This window comes from Triturus cristatus, chromosome 9, assembly GCF_964204655.1.
Source record: "Triturus cristatus chromosome 9, aTriCri1.1, whole genome shotgun sequence".
In the NCBI taxonomy this organism is placed as follows: domain Eukaryota; kingdom Metazoa; phylum Chordata; class Amphibia; order Caudata; family Salamandridae; genus Triturus; species Triturus cristatus.
Window position 1 is genome coordinate 137730461 of NC_140592.1, and position 25815 is coordinate 137756275.

Below are 25815 nucleotides of genomic sequence, written 5' to 3' on the forward strand. Positions count from 1 at the left end.
ATCATATTACAAGAACAACAATGACATATCAAAAACACCATCATGTTGTGCGTAGATGCAATCATCAATATTGACCATGGGTAAATGCCATTATTAATATTAATAAAGCATATCCACTATCACCAGTAATCACTGTTGGTATTATTACATCAATAAAGCATTTCTAAAATGAATATACCGTCTATATTTTTTTTATATACTCCCAGGTCTCGTAACTGCAGCCATAAAAACAACCCCTGGATGGTGCTGCACTCCTAGCTGTAGAGCTCTAGCCCTGGGAGTGCTTTGGAACATAAGGAAATCCTAGAAGGATCCTAAATTTTGGAAACCCAGAATGATAGGGTCAGTGTTTACCATTTCTAGAGGGGAGGGGGCGCTGTGGCACTCCTGCAGCCCCATGCTCTTTCCATTGTTGGTGGCACTCCTACCCATTCTGGGGCCACCACAGACCAAGGAAATAGGCAAATTGAGACACTCTGTATGGCATTACGGGGACCAGTAATTATCACACGAGCAGCTCTCCCACTGCATCAGGGAGATCTGCTGTTTGGTTTTCTGGTGGGTGACCTCACCCCACACACCTCTTTTCCTTTTTGTTTGCTTTCTCTTGGGAGGTGCCCAGTCCCACCTGAGCACCCTACATTCATTGGGGGCCCCCCAGGGAGCCTACCCCTGGCTGCCCTTGCCGGCTCCTTTTCGGGCAGCACCTTCTCCTGCTGCCGAGGGAGCCTGCAGCTGGGATATTGTTTCTTTGGTGGCTTCGTGCTTCCTCAGGCATGGACAGGGGGGCAAGCCCACCACTATTGGGAGGAGTCCAGCAGCGCTTTCCCCTTCACCATTCTGGCACCCAAAGTTGGGATCCTGGGCCCCTCCTCCTCCTTTTGAGAAGCATGATGGAACTTCCTGTTGCTGCTTGCGTTCAGGGGATGGATTTCTCCGGTCCCGTTGGCCCAGTTTGCATAATCATGGGCTCATTTTACTCCTGGAGGCGAGCTCTAGCCACTAGGAGCAGTTCTAAAAAGCAATATAATCTGCAGGGAGTCGGTACACAGGCTCCCTGCACCAGCTTTCCTCCTGGTCTTTGTCTCTGGGTGCAGAAGTAAAAATATTTCCCCCAACTGCTCCTCAGATAGTGTAAGGTGGGCCAGCCGTGCTGGTCCTTGAAGAGACCCACTGGTCTTGGGATCAACTGGGGTCAAAGTCTTGATCCTGTTGGGCATCAAGGATTTGTCCTTCCAGTTGTCCATGGCACAGTCCCAGGGTCCATTAACCGAAAAGCACAAACCGCACCAACAGACCTCTCTCCTTTGTGCAGGAGTTTTTAAAAGAGGGTGGAAAGTTCTAGAAGTCAGGAACCCTTGGGCAATCCTAGGGTGCTACATCACCTCTCCACCCATATCCCAACCCTCCTGCACAGCATGCTGGCGCAGATCAAGAGGGCGTCATCTAGTAGTTAATGGTCTCATCTGCTCTTTGCGTCGCCGCTCCTCCCCTCGCTGACATCACTGCCAGCGCCTTTCCCAGCAAAATTTCAAAAAGGAGCCCCTTCCTGTGATTGCTTTCGTTGTCTGGGTTCACTCCTTTGTTCAGTGAGTCTGGGCTGTCCCAGTCCTGGTACAGTGCGATAGGTAATTAACAGATACAGATTTTCATCCTGAACCTTCCTTCTCAGGTGCTGAGGCAAACCCTGTTAATTGCTCCTTTTGTGTGGGGAGGTCTTTGTTCCTGCTGCTGGAGTGAACTGTAATTGACTTGGCCCAGCAGGGTGACAAAAGGCCTAGGCTCTAATCCTGAACTGAGCCAGAGAAATATGACAATTCTGGATGACCCATAAGTTATACAGATGGCTTCTCGGAACTCTCAAATTTTGTTTTTGTGCTTATGTTCCAAACCATTTTGATATGTACCTGCACTTTGTAGGCCAAAGGGAAGCGAACCTGCACTCTAAAGCAGGTTTTCCCTATGTGTATAAAAGTGTCACTGCAGACTGAAGAGTAAACCACACTGCCTTTCCCTACGAGTTTACACTAGCATTATAAGACCTAACCCAGGTCAATATCTAATCCTGCAGAGTCTCTTCTGCACCACACTACCTGTGTGCAGCTACCGGGCTGCGTACAACAATAGCCTCACAGGTGCAGGCTTCTCTCATGTGCACACATGTTCACGTGTGACCAGCCAAGTGCCCCTTACCCCTGCAGCATCGCAGCAGCTTTATCTTGTGCAGTCCATGTGCCATGTCATTATTGTGGGTGGGACACCTTTAGTGAGACTCCCCACAGTAAAAGGCGATCCAGAAAGCAAAAAATCTGGGAGTAATAAATGGCTGGAACCCCTCGTGCAACAGAATTCACAGTTTGAATAAACATCCTATGGAACTTATGAAAGAATCATTTGTGGATATGCTTAGAATGGATTTGAGTGCTTTGTAGGGTACAGTGTTATCTTGGTTAGATCATCAAGACTCTGTGCCAGCTTCTTTATACCTAAATAGGTTAAAACTCCTTACAACGTTTTGACTTCTCGTGAATATCAATTTTCGAGGCATGTGTGGCTGTCGATACATATGCTCTGCATACTCCTGCCATGAAGTGTTTCATTGGAATGGGGACGTCCCTTGTGCAGGTGAATCTCAACGTGCTATTGCAGAGCATCAATCTCGTCCTGGAGTTTTTGGTGGATCGGTTCAACGGCTGTCGGTGCTGAGGTTTTCCTAGCCGGCGTTGAAGTCGATTTTGGCTTAGACACCTACAGTTTTGGCTCAGAATCTCAGATCAGTGACGAGAGTGGAGCATTCGGTGCCGAGTGAGTTGGCTTTGATGTTTTCTTCAGCGCCAAACCAAGGCTGGGCGTCCCGTCCGAAGCAGAGGTTTGGGCCTCACCATGGTCCAAAGGCTGTGGCAGACATGAAGCCTTCCTTTGTGGCTCCAGAGCAACTGAACACCCCTATGCAGTGACCTGTAAGCAGTGTTGAGAGGGAATGGGGAGGGGGAGCCATACACATGACCAGTTATGCAGGCAGAAGGTCTTCGAGCTCCAGGTCAGAGCCGTAACTGGCATTGGGCGAGAAAGCCTCCAGTCAGCAGCTCGACAGTCGCAGAGGTTTTTTTTTTGAGTGGACAGAGTGGCAGAAGTCGCAGGCAGCCTCATCATGCTGGGGCGAGAGACAGAGGTTCCAGACCTGGTGGAGATCAGTCCAGGGATTGTATCTAAAGGGTGTCCATTCGATCACATTTGAAGCATTGTCTAGAATGGAGTAGATGAGCCAGGGAGGCCCCTAAGGACGAGACACTGCAAGGGGTTGAGGTCGACCGGAGAGTCTCTTGGTCGAAGGATCCAGGCGTCCAACCTAGACTGGAGTACAGGGATTGCAAAACAGAGGATACAGAAGTGAGCACTGTGACACTTCTGAACCCAATAGTAAAAAGGAAACAATCTGACAACGGAGTTGATGCCCATGCATTTTACCAACAAGAGGAGTAGTCACAGTACCTCGTAACTTGAAACTCTTCTATGAAGAAAGACAACTTGCACACATCTGGGCCGAACACTAGATGACAGGAGTATGCAGAACATGTGAATCTTCAGCCACACATGCAGCAAACAACTGTAACATTTTCCTTTTCATGGATGGCAATCCTTTCTCTGCATTCTCTAGGAAGATTGAGGACTATGAGGGCACTTTCCTATACTCATTGCACTATTTTGAAAACAGAAGTGCATTGTCAATGTCGCGGCTTGCCAGAGGCTTTTTTGGCTGGGGCCAAAGATATTTGCAGGGCCTCTCCTGATGTCTTATCCAAGTACTAACTCATAATTAAGAAAACATACATGCTTGGGAAAGAGAAAGCACAGAATGTTTTCCACCTAGTGATGTTTCCACCTCAGCTGCATTAGGAAGGACAGGTCGTCCTGCTTTCTTATTTAAATAAATGTAACAGAAGCCTAAAACCCAGAGTAAAGAACCCCAGTTATCCGTCGCCTTGTGCCCACCTTTGTCCATGTGTGTGAATTGAATTCCCGGAAAAGTAGAGCACTGTGTATGTTAACCACATTGGCAAAGTGTCTTCTCTCGTGGTACTTGCATGGAAACATCCGTTTCCTCCTCCCAATACAGACCCATTACTGTGGATTTGGACCACCTACTAGATTAACAGCAGTAGTAAGTGTCCCTTTCCCTCTAAAAATATGCACATTCTGTTTATGTGAGGTTCAGCTGTTTCAGTGCAGCGGTGCAAACATTTCCACATGTGTACTTGACTTCTGCACCTAAATGTTTTGGTAAATGTCCTTAAGCAAGACTTTTAGTTGAAATCCGGATGAGTTGAAGGAAGAAAGGAATAGCAAGAGAATGTACTGTCAGACTACCCTGGAACTCTCTTATTCCAAGTGTCATTTGCAGGTCTAACAGTTTGAATGTCACAAAACACTTATTCTGTCTTTATTGAAAAGGATGAATTGCACATAAAATACTTCCTCTATGAAGTAACTACCATAATGCTAGCAAGTTATATAATTTTTTCTAACTATACCCTATTTTTATTTTAGGGGACTTAACAAGCAAGGGTACAAATGCAGACGTAAGTATGTCTAGTGTTTTTACTTCGTATGAAAGTGAGAAAATGTATCATCAAATTACTCTAATGCTACATTAAAAGTCAATGCTGGCCGTATTATATATATTGTTAAATGAAAAGGGTAGCTGAACTATTTGCTTGAGCAATTGCTAAAGTAGTTGCAGTTTTAGTAATTTTGTGTCAATGGTAACCCGGAAGTGCAGTATGGGCTACCTTCCAATAATAGATTGGCCAAGCATTGTGATTTGTTTCTATACCATTACTGTCGTTAAATAGCTGCATAGCACTGTAAATATGGCAAGATCAATAATGTGTTGGTCTGTGCACAGTGATTCATTTTGTGGTGTGGAGAATCTAGGGAAGGGTACAAGGTTTTTGGTAAGCTTCTGGAACGCAGGTGAACAGTCAACAATTTGCTGCTATCTAAGAAGAATAGCTATTAGTTTCCGTTGTCCAAACCTTTTTTACAGAAGTAGTACTCTATCTAATGCGAAGGGCCACTTTACTGTTTCTCCAAAATAAATGATTTAAAAAAAAATAATTTCATGAAATCATTACTTACTCAAAATTGTTGATTTTCAAACTTTTACCACACCCATAAACTGAAATAAAAAGGCCTGGAGCAAAGAAACTAGCAAAGTAACTGCTCTGAGCTTCACTTAATAGATAAGCAGTCAAATGTTTACAATAAAAAAGTCATTTTTAGCTCAAGCTTTTTTGAGCCAGTTAAATCTCTCCGATGCAGCCTATGGCATTTTACTGCGGGTGGAAACCTCCTCATGTGCAGCAAACAACTTTCCATGACCCCTGGTTGTTTGACAGAAAAATGCTTCTCTGGGTCTGTTATATATTTTATATTTCGAAGCTAGTAAAGCTTCACTAAGGGCGTTGATGCCGTTTCATAACATGGTTATGCCTTCTCAATTTGACCATTCACTGGACCTCGAAAGCTTCAAAGAGTCAGATATTGTGTGCAATTGGAAGCCACTGGAAGGAAAAAGTTTGGTCTTCCTCATTATGAAACCTATTTTACTGAAAATTGCAGCATAAGGTGTCAATCTACATCCATTAAAGAGTACCTCTTTGCAGAGTATTTTCTGACCATTATTTCTTTTGTTTCCTTTAAAGAATGTAATGCTGCTATCCATAAGAAATGTATCGATAAGATTATCGGCCGATGCACTGGATCGGCCACAAACAGCAGAGATACAGTGGTGAGACAAAGACTTCTGTACTGTTTGCCAGACATTGCTCTGTGATGCTAGCTTTACAATTTGTTGTGTGGTTCACCTTGAAGTGGTTGAAAACCCTGTATTGTCAAGGTAGAATGAATTGTCAAACCAATGGGCATTAAATGTTCACCTTTTCATCTCATGCCTCTCAGCCTGATTACCAATGCACAAGAGTAATTTTCATTTACGACCAAGGTCCTTTTATTCCCTACTACTGTTTGCTTTCAGAGGTTTAAGGTGGGTTCTGTTAGTGTTTCAGACATGTAGTGGACTATAAACCAGGAATAAAGTCACTGTCTTGTGATTCACAGTCTTGCTTTGTTTTCTGGGTTTTGAGTATATTTCAAGTTCTCAAGCGAAAACATGTGAACTTGCCTTTTGTATACAGCCATCAGTTGTGCACTTGCATAAGAGAAGGCATCAGTAACTATTCTGATTTTTCAGTCTTGTCACAGATGTGAACTGGAGCTTTGAGGAACTTCCAACAACCCATGGTCTAGTCAAGAAATCGTATTGATAGATGGTGTTGGAAGGAAAAGGGTCATGGAAGGCTGGCTATTCAATGGCACCCTTCGTAAACGATAGAGACATTTGCTCTGAAGATATACTGAGGATGGTGGCATTCAAATGTACAAGATGATTGATTGGAAGTGTAGAATTGTGGGAGAGTCATTTGTAAGCCAACAGAATCCCATGGTGGGAATTGGGTTATGCTAGTGAGTGACATTTTAATCAAGTAGCAAGTGTAAAATTAAGAAGGGATTCTGTTAATATTACTCTTCCACTGATTTTCTTGTCCATATTTTAAACGCAGACACGATGCTTACATCAGGAACAATTTTGAGCCAATTAGGATGTTGACAGTGCAGTCTTAATCATTGATGACAGTGGTCTTTTGATTTCAATAGGTACTTTTGGGGGGAATTTGAATCATAGGTTTCTAAATAATATTGCAAGTTCATTGTGATTGATTTGTCAGTTATTGATATTTCTGAAGGTTTATATGGTTTAATATATATCAAAAGTATGAATTAATTTTTATTTAAATTGCTGATGTTTGAAGACCGAATCATGTATGTGGAATTGCAAAAGTGTGATGAGATAGGAAACAGATTTTACTGTGGTGCAGTTTTAGATTTTAAAGTAGTTCGGGAAAATAGCAGAGATAGTTGTTTGGGATTTACTCCAGTGCTTGACCATCACTAATAAGCAATTTCTTATAATTTATAGCAACCACTTATGCAAAGCCTGAGTTTTGATTTTTTGTAGAAACCTGCTAGTAAGCTATCTCGGATGGTTAATTGTCTGTTGGATGGTTCTGTGTGAGCATTTGTAGAAACCTGCTGCTTTGATTATGGTAAACAATAAACTAAAATTGTAGGTCAAGCTGAAATATACAGGCTATTGTCATTTTACTTTTTCTTCATATGCATTTCAGTTTCAAAAGGAGCGCTTCAACATTGATATGCCACATCGATTTAAACCCTACAATTATAAAAGTCCCACCTTTTGTGACCACTGTGGCAGCCTACTGTGGGGACTAGTGAAACAAGGAATGAAATGTGAAGGTATTTTTGGTTGTTTCCTTCCTCTGTGTTGAAAATGTTCGAGTGCAAGAAGGGATTTCTACAGGTCATTTTGTTTAAGGGAAATATTCAATGTGGTATTAATCAAATTCAGTTGGTTCGGGAAAGCTTATCTATATTACATGCTATTGCTGTTGTTTGTATCATACTTCTAGGTACTATTAAAAGAATTATCTAAATCTAGTTGTGTGTGACATGACCAGCTGTAGAATTTGTTGTCTGTTATATTAAATTAAATAGTAATCTTAGAGCAAGGTATGGTATAGCTTTTGGTAAATTTGTCTCTCTCGTGGAAGGGATATCATATTGAATAATGAGGGTTAAATATCTTTATAAAATCCAATTGCCTCATAACCAAAAGTCCTAATCTTATTCTTCCTAGTGTCTTCAATGATTTGTCAGGATGGGTTGCAGTTACTGTTTTAGCCTAATTGATTGTTGCCTTGAGATAAAACTATGTTACCGACAATGGACCCAAAAATATTTCCGAACATTTTATTTTTTTAGATTTTTACATAGTACTAACTACTACAGTGTATGCCTCAAAGTAATTTGGTGCAGAGAGGTTTGGGGGCCCTGTTACCTGTAATGGTCACAATGTTCATTATTGTATACGCATTTTGAAACCTCTTTCATCTGATAATAGAGTAATGTTCTGTCCAGGGAGAGAAGAAACCTGAACGTTTGTAAATGTATTAAATACTCGCAGTGATCAATACCTCTATAGCAATTTTCTCATTTTTCATCTACCCTGCTCTAGAGATGAATCAGGGCTTGAAATCATTGTGAGATGATTAAGATACTTAGTAAATATGCAATCTGTGTCCTACTTGAATGCCAACCTGCATATTCAGTCCATTTTATTGCCCTTAGAAAAGAACTTCTGCATGAGCATACTCAAATACGGGTTTAATCTGTTCTACTTCATTCATCTTAATCAATTCTTCCTCGTCACTTTTTTGATACATTCCACCGTTGTTTATATTTCAAACTTCTGTTTTCCTTAAACAAGCACGTTAACATTTCTCTACTAAGATTTTATATATTTTGTATATTTTCCCTAATGCATTTTGGACCACCACAGGTCCATCTTCAAGATATGTAACAATCTCTTCATTATATTTTCATATAACCAGTAGAGAAAAACAGAATACACCTTTAACATATTTGAATTGACTTTACAAATCATCTACAGTATAACTCCCATATTCCCACGACCACAACACTACCCACCCTCAACTGAGTTATCAGTCTGCTTGGATTTAGTGGATATTAGTATTCCAAACACTCCACCCTTACTGCTCATTTTCCCATAGTTCCGATCTATTTCTCTCATAACATACTCAAATAAACTCCTTTGGTTGCCTGTTCATCTTCCTTAAAAGGTCCTACACTGCTCTTAGTTTGGGATTTCAATGCAACAATTCTTATTTGTTTAATTCATGTGTTTCCTTCAAAACGTTCTTCTAAATCCTCATTTAGTATTCTGCACAAACTCATTGCAGTTTATTTTCATTTTTAATGTTTTTACTTCGGCATATTCATCAGATTAAAACTTGTGTACCTTTTGCCATTTAATGCAGAAACCATATCCACTCTCAATTGTAACTCATTTTCTGTTAGGATTACAATGAGTTCTTGTAAGAATTGCAATTAGTTTGCTTTATTTTCATCCAATAAGTTCCATTCGTAGTATTATTAGACTCCTTACCAGTACAAAAACTGCCAACTAATATTAGTTTCACTTCATTAAAAATGAGTTTCTTTACTCCTTTTTGGATGGAGGAAGTCTGAAAATGATTTGTGAACTTTAAATGGATTTTATATTTGATTTCCTTTAATACAATCACTCCCAAAATATGATTCTTTGTATTAACTTTTTGAAAATCATATGCACTTATATGCATATAAAACATTTATGAGAGTAAAAGGTTGGCTGGAAGCCTTCGTGTATCAGGTTATGGTTCCATTGTACGATGGAATGTATTCTCTGTAGACCATATGTCTCCTAAGAGGGCACAAATGGTATTTCTATGTGCAGACATACCATTCCATGCATCGCTATAAAAAATTCATCATGAAAGTGAATAGTGACATAAAAAAATGACTCTGTCCATTAAGCTTCTGACTATCCTTGAGATTGGCAGTTAATTCTTCGGCACTTTTGAGTCAAATGGTCTATGGGAGGATATAAGGTGCATGATATGTTGTCCCTGTTTTAGCTACATTAAATATAGTGCTTGTTGGCATTTATGGGCATTACTGATTTGATCAACAAAGGTGACACTGGTGGTATTTTGTCATCATTGGGAGAAAAAAAGAGTATAAAGGTACATGAACAAATTAAAGAATATCACTGGTATAGAAACATAGGTATGGTTTTTCTAATCTATGTCCACAAATTGTGTTACCATATGCAAATATGATTCAACAAAATAATTGTTTTGAATGTTTTCTCCCTTCTAGACTGTGCAATGAACGTGCACCACAAGTGCCAAACCAAAGTGGCCAATTTGTGTGGGATCAATCAGAAATTGTTAGCAGAAGCTTTAAATCAAGTTACTTTGGTAAGACTCAACCTCATTTGGAAGTATTCTTTTATTCGTTTTATTCAGCATAAAGCAACATGTTTCTACAATTTCCTTATGTAACTAGAATTCCATAGGCTCACAAACTTTGACTCCCAAAGTGTGCCTTGTCGTACTCTACATTTTCAGCACCTTGTCACATGATTCATTTAGCATCGGCAAAATCACCTTTCGAAATTCTGACCATCTACAAATAGTCTGTGCAGAATATCAGGGTAGTCACTTTCCTTTATCTATGTTGAATGCTTGTGCTGATGTGGACATTCAGGAGAAGTGTAACACACATCTCAATTAACATTGTTAAATTAACATGCAAAGAAGTGCTCCAAATCATTTTTGGTGATGGGTTCACCAGTTACATAAAGTATGGCTTCTTCTGAACTTCACTGCAACTTCTTATCTTTAGCATTATTAGCACATGCATTGGAATTTTGAGAGCCTGGGTGTTAATCAAATTCCTTCAGAGATTGTCAGTATCTTCTGTTATTTGATATTAATTCAGCCTCTTGTAAATTACTGCCCATTTTCAATTTTGGAGGTGTCAATAACACATTGACCCTTCCCAGTCACATGCAGTCTAGCTTTCTAATTGGGCCATATAGTCTTGGACCAATAACTATGGTCTACTCTACAGTCCATAGTCCTATATTGTTCAAATTTCTTCAACACCATTTTGAAAAACGTTAACTGTCCATATTGTGTGTATTAGTATCTGAAAGAGACACGTTAGTGATAGATTCCTTACCTTAAAATATCCCCAGGCGTCAGACTGGATCCGTAAAGTTTTTTGTAGCAGTACCCCTGCGCGTCAGTAGGTGGCGTTGTGCGGCTCCGCGTCCGCCACTGGCGCCGTAAGCACCGAGATGACTTCATGGAGACCACTTAGGCACCACCCATGCATGCTGACGTCAGTTCTTTCTTTTTCCGCGCCAGCAAGCGCAGATCCGGATAGAGCATGTACCTTAGTCACTTTTTGACTACTCTTTTGAGACTTTCCCCCCCCCCCCTTTTTTTCTCCTGGTGCACGTAGGGATGCCTGGATTTAAGTCCTGTGGGGGCCTGCCGTCGCAATATGTTGGTGGCGGACCCCCATGATGTTTGCCTCTACTGCCTGGAAATCGACCATGACTCCCGGGCCTGCCGGGACTGTCGGGCCATGGCCCGAAGGCCTTGAGGGATCGGCGCCGGAAACTGCTGGAGGCCCGGCACTCGTCCCAACGCTTCTCCGACTCTACCGCCGCGGACGGCTCCTCCTGCAACGGAGATGGAGGTTGACTCGGAGGGATCCGAGGACCCTCTTGCCCGTCAGTGTGACTCCGAGCAGGACTGGATGGATAATCTGGAGGACGCCGGCGACCTCGATGTCTCTTCTGACCCGGGGTTTGCCTCTCCCCGCCTACAATGTAGGAAGGCGCTTCCTACACGATGGTGCTCCGTCGGGCTGCTGAGGTCCTCAACCTCGTTCTTCCTACGGTGGCCCTCAAAACTAACCTCCTCACCGAGGTGCTCCAGACGGCGTCTACTTCGTCTGAGCCACTGCTTCCCTTCAATGACGTCCTCACCGACGTTCTGTTGGGCACTTGGTCGCGACCGGCCACGGAGGCCCCTGTGGATAAGAATGTCGCCAGGCTTCACCGCCTGGTGACCCCGCATTTCTGTCCACTCATACCACGCCTGAGAGTCTGGTCATCCAAGCCTCGACGTTGCAGAGTGCCTTTCCCACAGCTCTGCCGGATAAGGACTCTAAGAAGCTGGAACAGTTCGCTAAGCGGTTGTTCTCTTCGGCCAGCTTGGTGCTGCGGTCGGTGAACACCGCCTGCTTATTGGGCCGCTATTCCCATGCGGTGTGGGATACTGTTGCTCAGGTGTTGCCTCAGTATCCTGAGGAGGTCCAGGCTCTACTTTCCCAGGCGGTTGCTGAGGGTAAGGACGCGGCTAAGTTCGCCATTCGGTGTGGTTTGGACACCGCTGACTCGTTGGGCAGGGCGATTTCTACGACTGTGGCGCTGCATTGCCACACCTGGTTGCGATCTACTGGGTTCTTGCCTAATGTCCAGAGCTCGCTCGTGGATATTCCCTTTGATGGCACTCGCCTGTTTGGTGATAAGGCCGACAGTGCACTGGAGCGTTTTAAGGACTCGCGGGTCACGGCCAAGTCCTTGGGTCTTTCCACGAAGACCCCGGCCACTCCTGGTTTTCGTTCCTTTCGTGGCCAAGGCAGGGGCGCACAGGCATGTTCCTTCAGCAAGCCTGTGCAGAACCAGCCTCGGCGCGGCCGCGGACGCGGCTTCCGCAGGGGCCGGTCAGGGAATCAGCGTGGGGGGGCAGTCCACCTCTGCCCCCACTGTTTCTGCCTCCAATCCTTCCTAATCCAAGCTTTGTGGAGCACCTCACGCCAGTGGGTGGCAGGATTCGCCATCACCTCCCCCACTGGCTTGCTATCACATCGGACAAGTGGGTGTTGCAGATCATCTGCAAGGGTTACTCCCTTCCCTTTCAGTCCACCCCTCCAGCCATGCCACCTCGGTGCCACCGCATGCGGGGAAACACTTGGCGACTCTCCAGCAGGAAGTTGTGGCCCTCTTGGCCAAGGGGGCCGTAGAGTGTGTTCCTGGGCCAGAAGTAGGGAGTGGTTGTTATTCCTACTACTTTCTGGTCCCCAAGAAGGACAAGGGGGGGTCTGCGTCCCATCTTGGACCTCTGGAACATCAACTGCTTCCTCCAGAAGGAAAAGTTCAAAATGCTGACTCTGGCTCAGGTCTTGACTGCCCTCGACCCAGGAGACTGGATGGTAGTGTTGGACTTGCAGGACGCATATTTTCACATCCCCGTCCTGCCGGCCCCCCGGCGTTACCTGCGGTTCACGGTAGGCCAGGAGCATTTTCAGTTTGCCATGCTCCCCTTCGGCCTTACCAGCGCCCCACGGGTGTTTACGAAAGTGATGGCGGTGGTCGCAGCTCAATTGCGCAGGTCAGGGGTGTCCGTCTTCCCTGACCTCGATGACTGGTTGTTGAAGGCGGCCTCGTCCCAGGCAGTTGTCAACCACCTTCAGACTACAGCCGACCTCCTGCATTTGCTGGGGTTCTCCATCTACGTGCCGAAGTCGCACCTGAGTCCCTCTCAGAAGCTCCCCTTCATCGGAGCGGTTCTGGATTCGATGCGGTTTCGGGTTTATCCTCCCGAGCAGCGAGTCTGGGATATTCAGGCTATGATTCCGATCTTTCAGCCTCTGTCCCGGGTTTCAGTCAGGGTGACCCTCCGGCTTCTGGGGCTGATGGCCTCCTGCTGGTCACACATGCCAGATGGCATATGCGGGCTCTGCAGTGGGACCTGAAGTTCCAGTGCAAAAACAGTTGATGGACAGAATGCACAACAATGTTATACCTTCACCCCAGTACAGAGATCTGGGCCTAAATCCATCGTTTTTTGCTCACCATGCCGTTCCAGTTTGAACCCAGCAATATGCAAATCAGTCTTGACCCTGTGCCTCATGGGAACAGTCCAGCCCGAACTGCCAAGCCAGGTCCTCAGTGGACTGGAAACAAGCATCCTGGGACCGGTTTCGGGGTTTCACCCCTCTTCAGCCAGGATAGCTTGATTCCAGTGGCATGGAGAGCACGGGATCCACCTCTGGGCATACCCTCTGCTAGGGTGGTGTGGTGAGCAAAAGAATGATGGATTTAACCCAGATCCTTGTGACTGGGGTGAATGTTTGCATTGTCCTACATTCTTTCCATCAATTGTTTCTTTTGCATATGTCGCCCTAAGTGGGAAGGGTATGCCCAGACGTGGGTCCCGTGCTCACGACACCACTGGATTTAAGCTAGTCTGGCTGAAGAAGGGTGATGCCCTGAAACCGGTGCCAGGATGCTTGTATCTGGTCCAGGGAGGACCTGGCTTGGCAGTTCGGGCTAGACTGTTCCCACAAGGAACAGAGTCAAGACTGATTTGCATATGGCTGGGTCCAAACTGGGATGGTGCGGTGAGCAAAAGAATGATGGATTTAACCCAGATCCTTGTGACTAGGGGTGAATGTTTGCATTGTCCAGCATTCTGTCCATCAATTGTTTCTTTTGCTGAAGTTCCAGTGGGCGCAACATCAGGGCAACCTGTCCGATCATGTCCAGACCTCGGAGGGCACTGCACGACAATTGCGGTGGTGGCTCACGAATCGCGATTGGGGTCAATGGCAGATCCCTCTCCCTTCCCCAACCGGAGCACACAGTGGTGACGGATGCGTCCCTCCTGGGATGGGGATGCCACTTGGGCGAGGCGGAGATGAGAGGTTTCTGGTCTCCGGCAGAGTCCCGGCTCCATATAAACCTTTTGGAGCTGCCGGCGATCCGACTTGCACTGAAGGCATTCCTTCCCTCTGTCCGGGGTGTGTGTCCAGGTGTTCACGAACAACACCACCGCCATGTGGTATTGCAACAAACAGGGCGGAGTGGGGTCCTGGACCCTATGTCAGGAGGCTCTGTGCCTCTGGACATGGCTGGAACATCAAGGTGTTACCTTGGTGGTTCAACACCTGGCAGGTTCTCTGAACGCCAGGGCGGACAAACTCAGCCGCCGGTGCTTGATGGATCACGAATGGCGTCTGCACTCGGACGTGGTGCAAGGTCTCTTTCTGCAGTGGGGAGAGCCTTGGTTAGAGCTATGCACAGTGTCAGCAGTTCTACGTGTTGGAATTTCCAAGGCGGCACGCGCTCGACTACGCTTTTCGTCGTGAGTGGAATTGCGGTCTATTGTACGCCTTTCCGCCTATACCACTTCTGCCCAGAGTGCTGAAGAAGATTCGGCGCGACCGGGCCCAAGTCATCCTTGTGGCTCCGGATTGGGCACGAAGAGTATGGTATCCCAAGCTACTCAGCATTGCGATCGCTCCCCCGATCCGTCTGCATCTTCGGGTGGATCTTCTGTTGCAGCAGCAGGGGACGGTCCTCCACCCGAACCAGTCCAGCCTCCACCTCCATGCGTGGAGATTGAGCGGCAGCAGCTGACAGCTTTCGATCTCCCTCCCGAAGTCTGTGATGTCATTCTGGCAGCCAGGCATCCCTCCACTAAAACGGTATACGCCTGCAGGTGGAGCAAGTTTGTGGCATGGTGCATTGCAAAGGCTGTGGATCCCCTTTCCGCCCCTCTTTCTGAATTTCTTCTGTTCCTTCTTTTTTTGGCCCAGCAGGCATCTGCTCTGGACACTATCAAAGGTAATCTTTTGGCCATCTCTGCCTTTTTGAGGCTTCCAGATCAGCCTTCTCTCTTTATCTCCCCGGTTGTTAACCGTTTCCTGAAAGGCATTACGCACACGTTTCCTCCCGTGCCGTTCATAATGCCTCAATGGGACTTGAATCTCGTTTTGACCTATCTGATGTGCGCTCCTTTCGAGCCCCGTCATACCTGTCCTCTGTGTCTTCTTACTCTTAAGACTGCTTTCCTGGTCTCTATCACCTCTGCCAGAAGAGTGAGTGAGCTCTAGGCTCTTTCTTCCAAACCTCCTTTCCTTTCTGTTCATCCGGACAAGGTGGTGTTAAAGACCCGTCCTTCTTTTTTGCCAAAGGTGGTCAAGCCCTTCCACATCGGGCAGACCATCACTTTGCCTAACTTCTTTCCGCATCCTTCGAGGGAGGAAGAGAGGCTCCACCGTCTGGACCCAAAACGTGCGCTCGCATTCTATCTAAAGCATACACAGCAGTTCCAGGTGGATGACCAAGTCGGGTTGTTCACAAACGGACCATCTCTCGGTGGGTCGTTCTGTGCATCAAAGCATGTTACTCCTTGGCTAAGAAGGAGCCTCCTGTGGGGCTGTGTGCCCATTCTACCAGGGCAACTGCAGCCACTACTACCTTGGGACGTGGCGTCCTCTTGCAGGACATTTGTCAGGCAGCTACGTGGGCCTTGCTGCACACGTTTACCAAGCATTACTGCCTTGACAGTCCAGTCCGGAGAGACGGCTTCTTTGGCCATTCTGTTCTCCATGACTTTCTGGTGTAATCTATTCGCAGACCCACCACCGGGGTTGGTATTGCTAGGGTATCTATTCAAAGGTAAGGAATCTATCACTAACTTGTCTCTTTCAGATGCACAAGTTACTACTTGTGTAATGATATATCTGTAAGAGACATTAGTTAGTGATGGATTCCTTACCGCCCCACCCATCCTCCCCGTTCTACAAACTGATTCTAGGGTTAAGGTCTTCCCCCTTTCAGGGCCCTAGTTTCATGGCACCAGTGGTCCGTTTCTTGCATGGCTCTGCGTTCCTGGCGCGGAAAGTCGTGTACCGAACTGACGTCAGCGCGCATGGGTGGCGCCTAAGTAGTCTCCGTGACGTCATCTCGGCGCTTACAACGCCAGTGACAGACACGTAGCCGCACGACGCCACCTACTGACACTCGGGGGTACTGCTACAAAAAACTTTCCGGATCCAGTCTGACGCCTGGGGATATTCTAAGGTAAGGAATCTATCACTAACTAATGTCTCTTACAGATATATCGTTACACAAGTAGTAACTTGTGCGTTAAGCTTAGAAAAGTCACTTGTGAATCTGAAATGTAAATTGGGTCTTATTGTGTGATCGACATTTCAAAGATAGTTTACAGTGATAGGATAGGTTACTTTATGTAGCCTTCATCAAAAAGACCGTGACAATATTCAATTTTTATTATCAGAAATTACCAACATAGTCTATTCTGTTTACAGTAATTACTGTTATTAATTTCTGATAATGATAAATTATCAAATGTGTAACATTATTTTCAATTGTATGCAATTTTAATGTGCAAATCATATATAGGAATCATAGGAGAATGTTTCCTCGTTTTTATCACTAAGTGTAAAGAAGAATCATATAGCTGGATGGCTGATTATGTCTATTTTGTGGTTCTCCATACAGCACAAAAAAACAGTAGCGGTCCGTGGAGGGAGTTCGGTGGGGCGATGAGACAGGGCGGGGGAGGGGCAGGGTGGGGAAATGTAAACACCAGAATATGGATGAACGGAGGTAAGTACACATTTAAATAAATAAAACAAATTTCGTTGCTCACGCTGCATCGCATTTTGCACATGTGTACTTGCCTCCGTTCATCCATATTCCGGTGTTTACATTTCCCCACCCTGCCCCTCCCCGCCTCACTGCCCCACCGAACTCCCTCCATGGACCGCTACTGCAAAAAACCCAAACAACATATAAATATTTGCCCAGGCTGTTCAATGTTTCAAGAAAAAACTTGTCAAATACCATATGGCTACATTCTAATCATTATTTGGATTGAATTTCACAACTTAGAACATAGGAACCCTTCTACTTGGGGCATTACTTTTTTACAGCTATTCAAAAAAAAAAAAAATCTGTCCTCTTTCATTTGTAACCACCATGAACTAACAACTTGGGATGCTAAACCTTTTCTTAAAAAACAGCTGCACGTGTTTGCCTTAACTTGCATGTAATACTTTAACTTGAATAAACGGTTCTCATATTGTCTATAGACTAGTCATTAAGACTTAACAAAGAGTGCAAAAATTAATTGAATTACATTTATCTACAGTTTTTACTAATCGATGCAAATTTGTACAAGGATTGCAGAATAGTTTCAGAAAGCTAGTGATGTATTCTTGATACAGCACTTCAAGTGTCCAGTACAACTTTAAAGGAGAAGTGAGGTAATATACTAAAAAAGTGCATCTGCGGTGATTTAAAGCAAATAGGATAGAAGGGGGATTGGAAGGTTAGGAATAATTTATAAAGTGTAAACCCCAGCTCACATAGAACTTATTTTTCACCTGGGAGAGCACACCTACAGTACTGTCACGTCCGCCGTCGTTCCTGTAGATTCGAGTGATGCACAAGTGTTCCACCTCCCGACGTCCCCGGCTCTGTTTTCAGAAACACAGAGTACCAGAGCAATCAGGCGAGGGAAAAGGAATAGGAAGGGTTCAGCGGGGATTGGGAGTTCTGGAATGACAAGGAATGAGAGAACAAAGAATACAGACCACAATAACAACCTACTCTCATTTAGGTCTCACTAGAATGTATGTGTCACCTCAGACATACTGCTGCACCTACAGCTTAGAACACAAAACGAGAGGACACACCCCCTCCAACTCCAACTGGAGATATCATTCTCTTCCCCCTCTATTTTCCCCTGTTTGCCTTTCCCAGTTTGAAATGACCCCACTGAGCGTCTTTCAATCATGCTCTATTGTCCGCCTTCCCTGGTAACGACTCCAGCATTAGTCTCATGCCGAGGTTCAGGGTTTTAGTTTACACAATGGCAAAGAGTGAAGGGAAATTAAATGTCTCGCAAGCTCTTAAGCCTAACGCTCTTACTTCGATCACTGAACAGTCTCTCTGACTCTCTGTGCCTGGGATACCTGAGTACTAGAGTTCCACGGAGGCGGCCTCGGAGTCCCGATGCACAAACTTCTTCTCCTGAACCCCTCGGTAATCCTGTGGTCTTGGAACGCGGCGACGTTTACGTCAGCGTCCCGCGTTGGAGTTCCGGGAAGACGGAACCAAATATCCACAAGCCGAATGTCTCTCGGCGGTTTCCTACTCACGGCGAAGCGCCATTTCCCATCAATTGCCGCAGACGCTAGCACACGCGTCTTCCTCGCTCGGTGATGGGCGTCGGAACCAACGTGATTCACAATCCAGTATTACGCGCCTCGATTGGCTCCTGGTTCGCGTATTTACCCTGCTTTTGCCCCGCCTTCGTACAGCCGGGGATTCTGGTTGTTGTAGTCCTCCTCCGACTGTACATGTGGTAGGCGCTCTTGATCAGCGCCTGACAAGTTCAATAACTTACATCCAGCAGTGCATTGTAATTTAGGTGGACATATAAATATAATCAGAAATGCATTTAAAATGCCCTGGTTAGTCATGTGTATCTGTAGTTAACCAAATTGAACACACTACAAATCAAAGTCTCAGAGGAACCCTGTGTTGAAAGAGTCCAGTGCAGCGTTGTAACATCTATTCCCTGCAAGGAGCTGGAATTGCTAAGCTGAAATGCCAAGCTCTATGCAGTGGGTAAAACCATCCTTGTACCAGTCCTGTTTCCTTTACTCTTGGTCATTTTCTTTGTTTTCTAAGCTTGAACTACAATATCAATTACATTCCGTATTTTCCTCAGTTGTGGGTGGCCCCTACCTTCTTCTCAATGAACCTGAAATCTGCACCCTCTTCGAATTTCACTTTAGTCTATATTTTATCTATGCATTGGTCCTTATCAGGCAAGACCGTTTTCAGAAACTACTGCTTCTCTCCTGCACCATTCATTGCCGCCCTGTTACCAATAACTCCTCTTTATTAATTGTGATGCTGCTCATCATACCTTGCTCTGCCCCGACCCGTTCATGCAGGTGTCACCTAAGCTGGCTTTGGCTCCACAAGGAATGGGATTATATGGATATGCACACCAGAATAGGCTCATGTCCTCAATAGGGGTTGAGAAGGGGAGTATCCTTTGCTCCCTCCCTCCCCCAATTCAATAATGTCGGAGTGAACATGAGCAGATGTCTGCAAATTTGTCCTTTGCCAGTTGACATCCTTCTGGAACTTTCAGATCATGGGGTCTTGTGCGTATGATAAATGCCAGTCCTGCAGGATTGGAGTTTAATAGATGGAAGACCCAATGGAACATTCTGTGTGGTTGGAAATAGCATTTTACACCACTCTATCCAATAATCTACATCAGTGGTTCCCAAACTTTTCACTCCTGAGGACCCCCATTGAGTCACCACTGAAAGCCGGGGACCCCCAAGCAATTTGTAGGATTTAAATTTCAAACATTAAAACAGTTATTTAAAAAAAATAAACACATGTGTGCACACAAAACAAATACTCAAATTACTAAGGATTTCAGGGGCATATTTACAAGTCCCTATCGCCATGGGAACGTCACTTTTAGCGATGTTCGTGTGGCAATAGGGGCTTTGCCTTATTTACAAGACAGCGTTAAGCCACTTATTGTGGCTTAACGCTGCCTTGTAAATAAGGCCCCTTTTCACGCAATGCTTAGTGTGAAAAAGGTGGGCAGTGGGAGTTACAGTGGGCGTTTCATTCCAACACCCATTGATTTTGACTCTGCCCTCTATTTACAAGGTCAGCTTAAATAGGAGACAGCACCCAAATTAAGACCATGAAAAACCTGGTCTTAACTTGGCGAAATGAGGAGAAATGCCTTATTTCTCCTCGTTTTCGCTTTTTCCAACGGAAAAAGCAAAACACCTTTGATTGTTTATGTTCAGGAAGGTGACCCTTCCTGCGCATAAACAATCTTTAATAAAAATGACGTTTTGTAACTTCCATGTGTGCTGCATTAGGCAGCACACATAGACGTGACAAAACAGCATTACAAAATTGTTCATGTGCAGGATGTGGGAACATAGCAGCATCAGGATAATGATAGACTGGGAATAAACATATGTTACTAACTTTTACCATGCAGTTTGCAAGCAGCTCTTTGATGACAGTTTATAGGACACTGCTAGATTACGATTGTCCCTTATGAATTGCAGTGACGAAAGAATCTCTGTGACAAAATCAGTAACCCATTGACCTATGCACATAAAATACTGTTTTTTAAAATGCATTGTACACGTTCTTTTCAGTAGGCATATTAACTCTGTGTCAAAGCTGCTACTGGACAAAACTCTCATCTCTCTCCAGCAGGTACATTAATCACTGGCATTTTCTTGACACTTTTATAGTTGCTCGAAAACTGCTAATTTTACAAAGAACTTTGCAGTGCTTTTAAAATTGCTGGCTGAGGACCCCCTGGGAATGTGCCACGGACCCCTGGGGGTCCTTGGACCCCAGTTTGGGAAACACTGATCTACATCTTTAATTTATCCATAATCATTCACGCTTTTTTCTGAATGTTATCCATTTGGCTTATCGGGCAATAATTACCCGGATCACAGCTCATGCTCTTTGTAGGTTGGAATAATTATCTCAACCAATGATGTGTGAGAAAGAGAAGCACCAATAGCAGTTGCTGACGAAATAACAGGGCTATAAGGGCTACGCACTCTCAGCTCAGATCTAAAAATGTCAGCAGCTATTTTATGTACTCGTGGTGTTTTGCTGATTTTCAGGCTCATTGTAGAGCTTTCAACATAATCTAACAAAAGAAATATAACCAGGTGACCTCAGGCGCTGTCTGAAAGTACTTAAAATCTTTATCACCTGTATACTCTTGTTTGGCATATTTGTACAAAGATGTAAAATTCTGGAGATAAATATATATATCTATATGGTTTATTTGAGGAAGATAAACTTCCATAAGCAATTATATGCCAGAAGTCCTATGTGCATGTTTGTACATGGCTGCATCCAGTATATCATACCATTGCTGAATTTCCCAGCATCCTTTATATATTTCATGATAGATTTATAAAATGTATTAGCAGAGCCTAAAGTAGCCACATCTTTGCCATTGAGGGCATATAGAAATGTATGCTTGCCACCTTTCAATTCCCTATTGAACCATGGGAGTCATTTATTCATGATGCCCCTTTTGCTCTTGATGATTTATGTAAAATAAAGAGTGATTGAATTAAACATTTTAACGTGGATCATCGTAAAAGAAATAATCACTCCTCAAACCGAAAACAGTTTCTAAGAATGGTTCATAGGTCATAAACTGAAGGTCACAGCTAGAACATAACTGTTAGGAACTGGGTTTCCAGGCAGTTTGTATCAATCTTCTTGATTGCACAGTTGACTTGGACCTCAGCCAAATTGATAACCCTGCCATGTGGCACCCTCTGTTGTTTGGACTGGCTTCTAAGCTAAACCTTGAAAACCTTTCAGTAAGTGTAAGTGTAGGTGTGGTTGCCCGTGTCTCTTGGAATAGGCAGATATCTAAGTTATTGTTATACATTCTCCATACAGGATTCCTCGGATTTGATTAAAGCCCCGCCACTTTGCATGATAAGATCCGTAGAAAGTCCGCAATGGTTGGGTATATCAGTCAATGCACCTCTTCAAGCTCAGCAAAGCCGGATTCAGAGTGCATGACTTTAACCACATCAGTAGAGTCTCCTACTTGATCTTATGGATTGATTTGCTCAAAACAAATGAGGAATGGTTTGTTAACTTCTGGCTTAAATGGAAGGGTAGCTATCAGGTAGATGTTAGAACCATTAGAAGGGATTTTCTTACATCTTAGATTAGGACACTATCTGTAAGATCCTCGTGGGATACGTTTAGATGGCGATAATTATGTGGTCCATGTCACATGAAACACATTAGCATTATATCTGAATGAATCACTGAGTAGCAGTGACTTAGGCTTTAAATCCAGTAGATACCCCTTATTTGTCAGTGAATTCAGTCCTCTAATGACCCACATATAAGTTTGGGAACCCCACTCATATACAATGGGATATCCGTTTCTCAGCATGGCCTCATCAGTTTACAGGGGTACGCTGCACAATGGCTCGCGTGGGTATGATTCTAGGCTGATGATGCAAACTGAACTGACTCCTGGAATTCTCTAGCCTAAAAGGAGGTTTAAGATTGCAATGGATATCAATTGTCTGTTGTAAAGAAGAGTAGGGTCCTAACGCAGCTCTATCAACCTCTGTTCTAGAAATGGGGCGTTTCTGATTTTCTTTTTTTTGTTTGTAGAAGTAGCATTGTTATTAGAGTTTGTTAGCAGTCTGGTTTACTAACTAGGCATGTAGGGTGCGCAGCACTGCCTTTCATGTTTCAGGTTTAATACCTCATTTTCAATGTTATAATAGCATTCACTCTTTTTCCAGTTTTTCCAGAGTCCTCACCATTATTTAAGGAATAAGGCCAAACAATCTCTTTGGTAGGCGTATGTACAGTGTTGCATTTGAAATTTATCTGCAGCACCAGCTCCCTCAGGTGAGGGATTATTGTGAGGGTTTCATAAAAGGAGGAGCTACAAGCAACTTGAGGGGCATGGATGTCTTTAAGATTACTGTATTCCACATTAGAGACTATAATTTTGTCAGAGCAAATGAAATTTTCAGGCGCTAATCTGTTGTCCCCACACATTGCTTATCTGTGCTTGCAATCAAGGTGATGTATTGTGGGAGGACTCTTAAAATGTACGTTCAGTTGGTTTATCATGTACATACTTTATTAGCTTTTTTGGGGGGATATGACTTTCCTGACTTTACTAGCTGTTTCTTAGAGATTTCTGTCTGTGACAAAGCGTTGCTTTTTAGAGTTATCAGGTCTCAAGAGTCGCGACCTAATCAACCAGAGACGTCAATTTTGTTAAATATACCTCAGAAACAGCCTTCTTTGGGTTATTACCAGGCAAAACGCTCCAGTCCCTTCTTTAAAAAAATAGATTATAGGCAGATATTCAATTCTTCTCACTAATGTAATAAAGATGTGTTAACAATTAAAACACCTAATACCATTCACATTAGCTTTCATGAACACCATAAGTCAGAGGTCACCTTGGGGTAGGAGGAACAGAAGAACATGTCACCAGAAATACCACAGGAGTAAAGGTGAAAATTCAAAAGCCAGCAGGGTAGTATCCAGGTACTTCCCTTGGTAAGTTTCACTGAACTTGGCTGTATAAGTCAAATGTTAAGAGCTACTTATCCCACTACTGCCTCTGGTCCTGATTCTGGAATGAACAAGATTAACTATGTTTACCAAGGCTTCTTGGGTACACTCGACCAGGCCTAGGGTATCATAATCTGAGAACCCCTCCATCCTACACCACTTGTGCAAAAATGGCTACGTAAGTAAAATTTATCTCACAATAAAATAAAAAGGTAAGAGTGCAGGAATACACAGCAGGTTGATAGGTGGAGGGAGCAACCAACAAGAAAACACAGTTCTACAACTCTTTCTAATATGGCATTTAGGAGAGCAATATCACAGAAGCAGAAGGTAATAATGTACCTTGATGCTCTACACGAAGAGTCCAGCGGTGGCCTTGCCTTACCTTGGTTTAGATGGGTTCAGAAGAGATCTAGATTACTTTTGTGGACTGCTAAAAGATGGGTAGTCCTGCTGGTAGAATAAGTGCAGGGGACTCTGGTTGCTGGAGTCCCTAATCAGTAGCATCCCTCTTCTCCCATGGCCCAGAGCCCTGCCTGTGTGACCAATGCTGTGTGCGACCCTGGTGCCTTTCTGTAGAGTGTTTAAGATGAGCGGGTCTGGTAGCAGAGTCTGCACAGTAGACTCTAGTTGCTAAGTCCCCAGTCTGGAGCATCACTCTTTTCCTGTGGTCCTCACACATGCTTTTTTATCCCCTCTTATAGTTATGTAGTGGAAATAGTACATGCATCATCAAACATAAATGGGAATACATTTTTCTTGGAACTGGGCGAAGGCATTCGAAAAAGCTGACAATCAGATGCTGGACAGTTTTAAACATGGAAGCAATTCAGGTTTAGAGGTTAAGGCTTTATGGACCACTCATCTAATTGGTGAAAAAAGCCATTTGAAGATTGGCCAGTTTCTTTTTCAATTTCAAAGCGAATGACTGCAAGTGCATTTTAAAGACTTTCAAGCAACTGTGAAGTGAAGAGTCTGCCACTGTGGACACATTAAAAATGTTTGTATGGAAAGAAAAGTCTCCCTATGCTGGCTCCCTTTGGCTAAGATCTTCAAGGGTTTATGCATCTGACACTATGCTTTCCTCAACTAGGGTCCTACGTCAATCGAAGCTCTATCACCCTCAACATTCCTACACATACTTTTCATTCCCAGGGTTCATTGGGTCAGAGGTGGTGGCCTCCCTTTTTCAACCTTACCTGTACAAGCATGGAATGCCCTTTTCGCTCCCTTTTTTGGAGAGGGTGAAAATGACCGTGTTTTAGGACACATCTGAAAAGTGTGCTGTTCTCTTCCTCTGTCTAGCCTTTTGTAGCGACTCCTTGAGCACCAACATGGTTCAGTGCCAGTACACCCAGTTCATGGGATCAATGCACTCTTGTGCTGAATTAATAATGACTATCATCATAATAGTAATTTAATTGATGGAATCTTTATTTTATCATGAATAAAAAGACTGGAAATAATTTCAGAACATGGTTTTCTAAAATATCCTTTAAGGAAAAGAATGTTGAGGAATACATCCTCTATGACTCTTTGTTGGGTATGATTTTAGGCAAAGGTATACGTTATAGTTAAAAATGTATCGGAGCAAAACAGAATTTCAGTTATATGAAGGATGCTGACCTAACACTTCACTTAATCAAATATTTTATTTGTCTTTTTCCTTTGGTTCAGAGAAACAGTGTAATGGGGGTAAGATATTTTATCTACGTGTGCTTTTGCTTCTGAAAGAAAAAGAAATAATATCTGTGCTGACGCTTATGCAGCAACGTTGACAAGTCTGTGCCGCATTGCTAAATGTTACACACAGTAGTGGTCTAGCTGCATTCTCAGATATCCTCTATTTGATTCTAGAAATCGAGCAGAAAGTCGAATTGTGGTTCAGATGACAGCCTAAACACTGGGGTTTACGAGGACTTCAGCAGTAGGCGAGGACTTCTACCAGGCAAGGGCGAGGACAGCACTGGTAAGAGGGCTTTATAGATTTGGGGAAATCATCAGAAGAGAAGGATATGGAGAATGATTGGGAATGGTTGCGGGATGGAGAAAAGATTCATGTTTCAATATTGACCTCCATAATTTCGGATTAATATTTTAAGACCACTAATTTCTGATTAATTTTTTGTCGTCCTGTTTGGTTGGTAAATAAACTTAATTTGCTTTACTTCACTGGCGTGCCACACTTGTTTTAATACATTTGTATTTAAGCTAAACAGTAGTGTGCGGTATACCGACGCTTAGCTCTTCATGCTTGTGCTAAAACTGGTGGACCA

At 43.9% G+C, this 25815-nt stretch overlaps 1 protein-coding gene across 6 annotated transcripts in view; it reads left to right on the top strand.

Moving 5' to 3' along the window:
- The window catches only part of PRKCD (protein kinase C delta), a 391800-nt gene that overhangs the window by 338854 nt on the left and 27131 nt on the right, over nt 1-25815 (top strand). For 3 of the 6 annotated variants that reach the window (XM_085624544.1, XM_085624546.1, XM_085624545.1), the window contains 6 exons: nt 4549-4580; nt 5706-5791; nt 7248-7377; nt 9862-9962; nt 25217-25234; nt 25397-25508. In XM_085624544.1, coding sequence (XP_085480670.1) covers nt 4549-4580; nt 5706-5791; nt 7248-7377; nt 9862-9962; nt 25217-25234; nt 25397-25508 — 479 coding nt within the window. The remainder of the gene's footprint in view (nt 1-4548; nt 4581-5705; nt 5792-7247; nt 7378-9861; nt 9963-25216; nt 25235-25396; nt 25509-25815) is intronic. The other 3 variants (XM_085624547.1, XM_085624549.1, XM_085624548.1) reach the window with 1 other exon arrangement.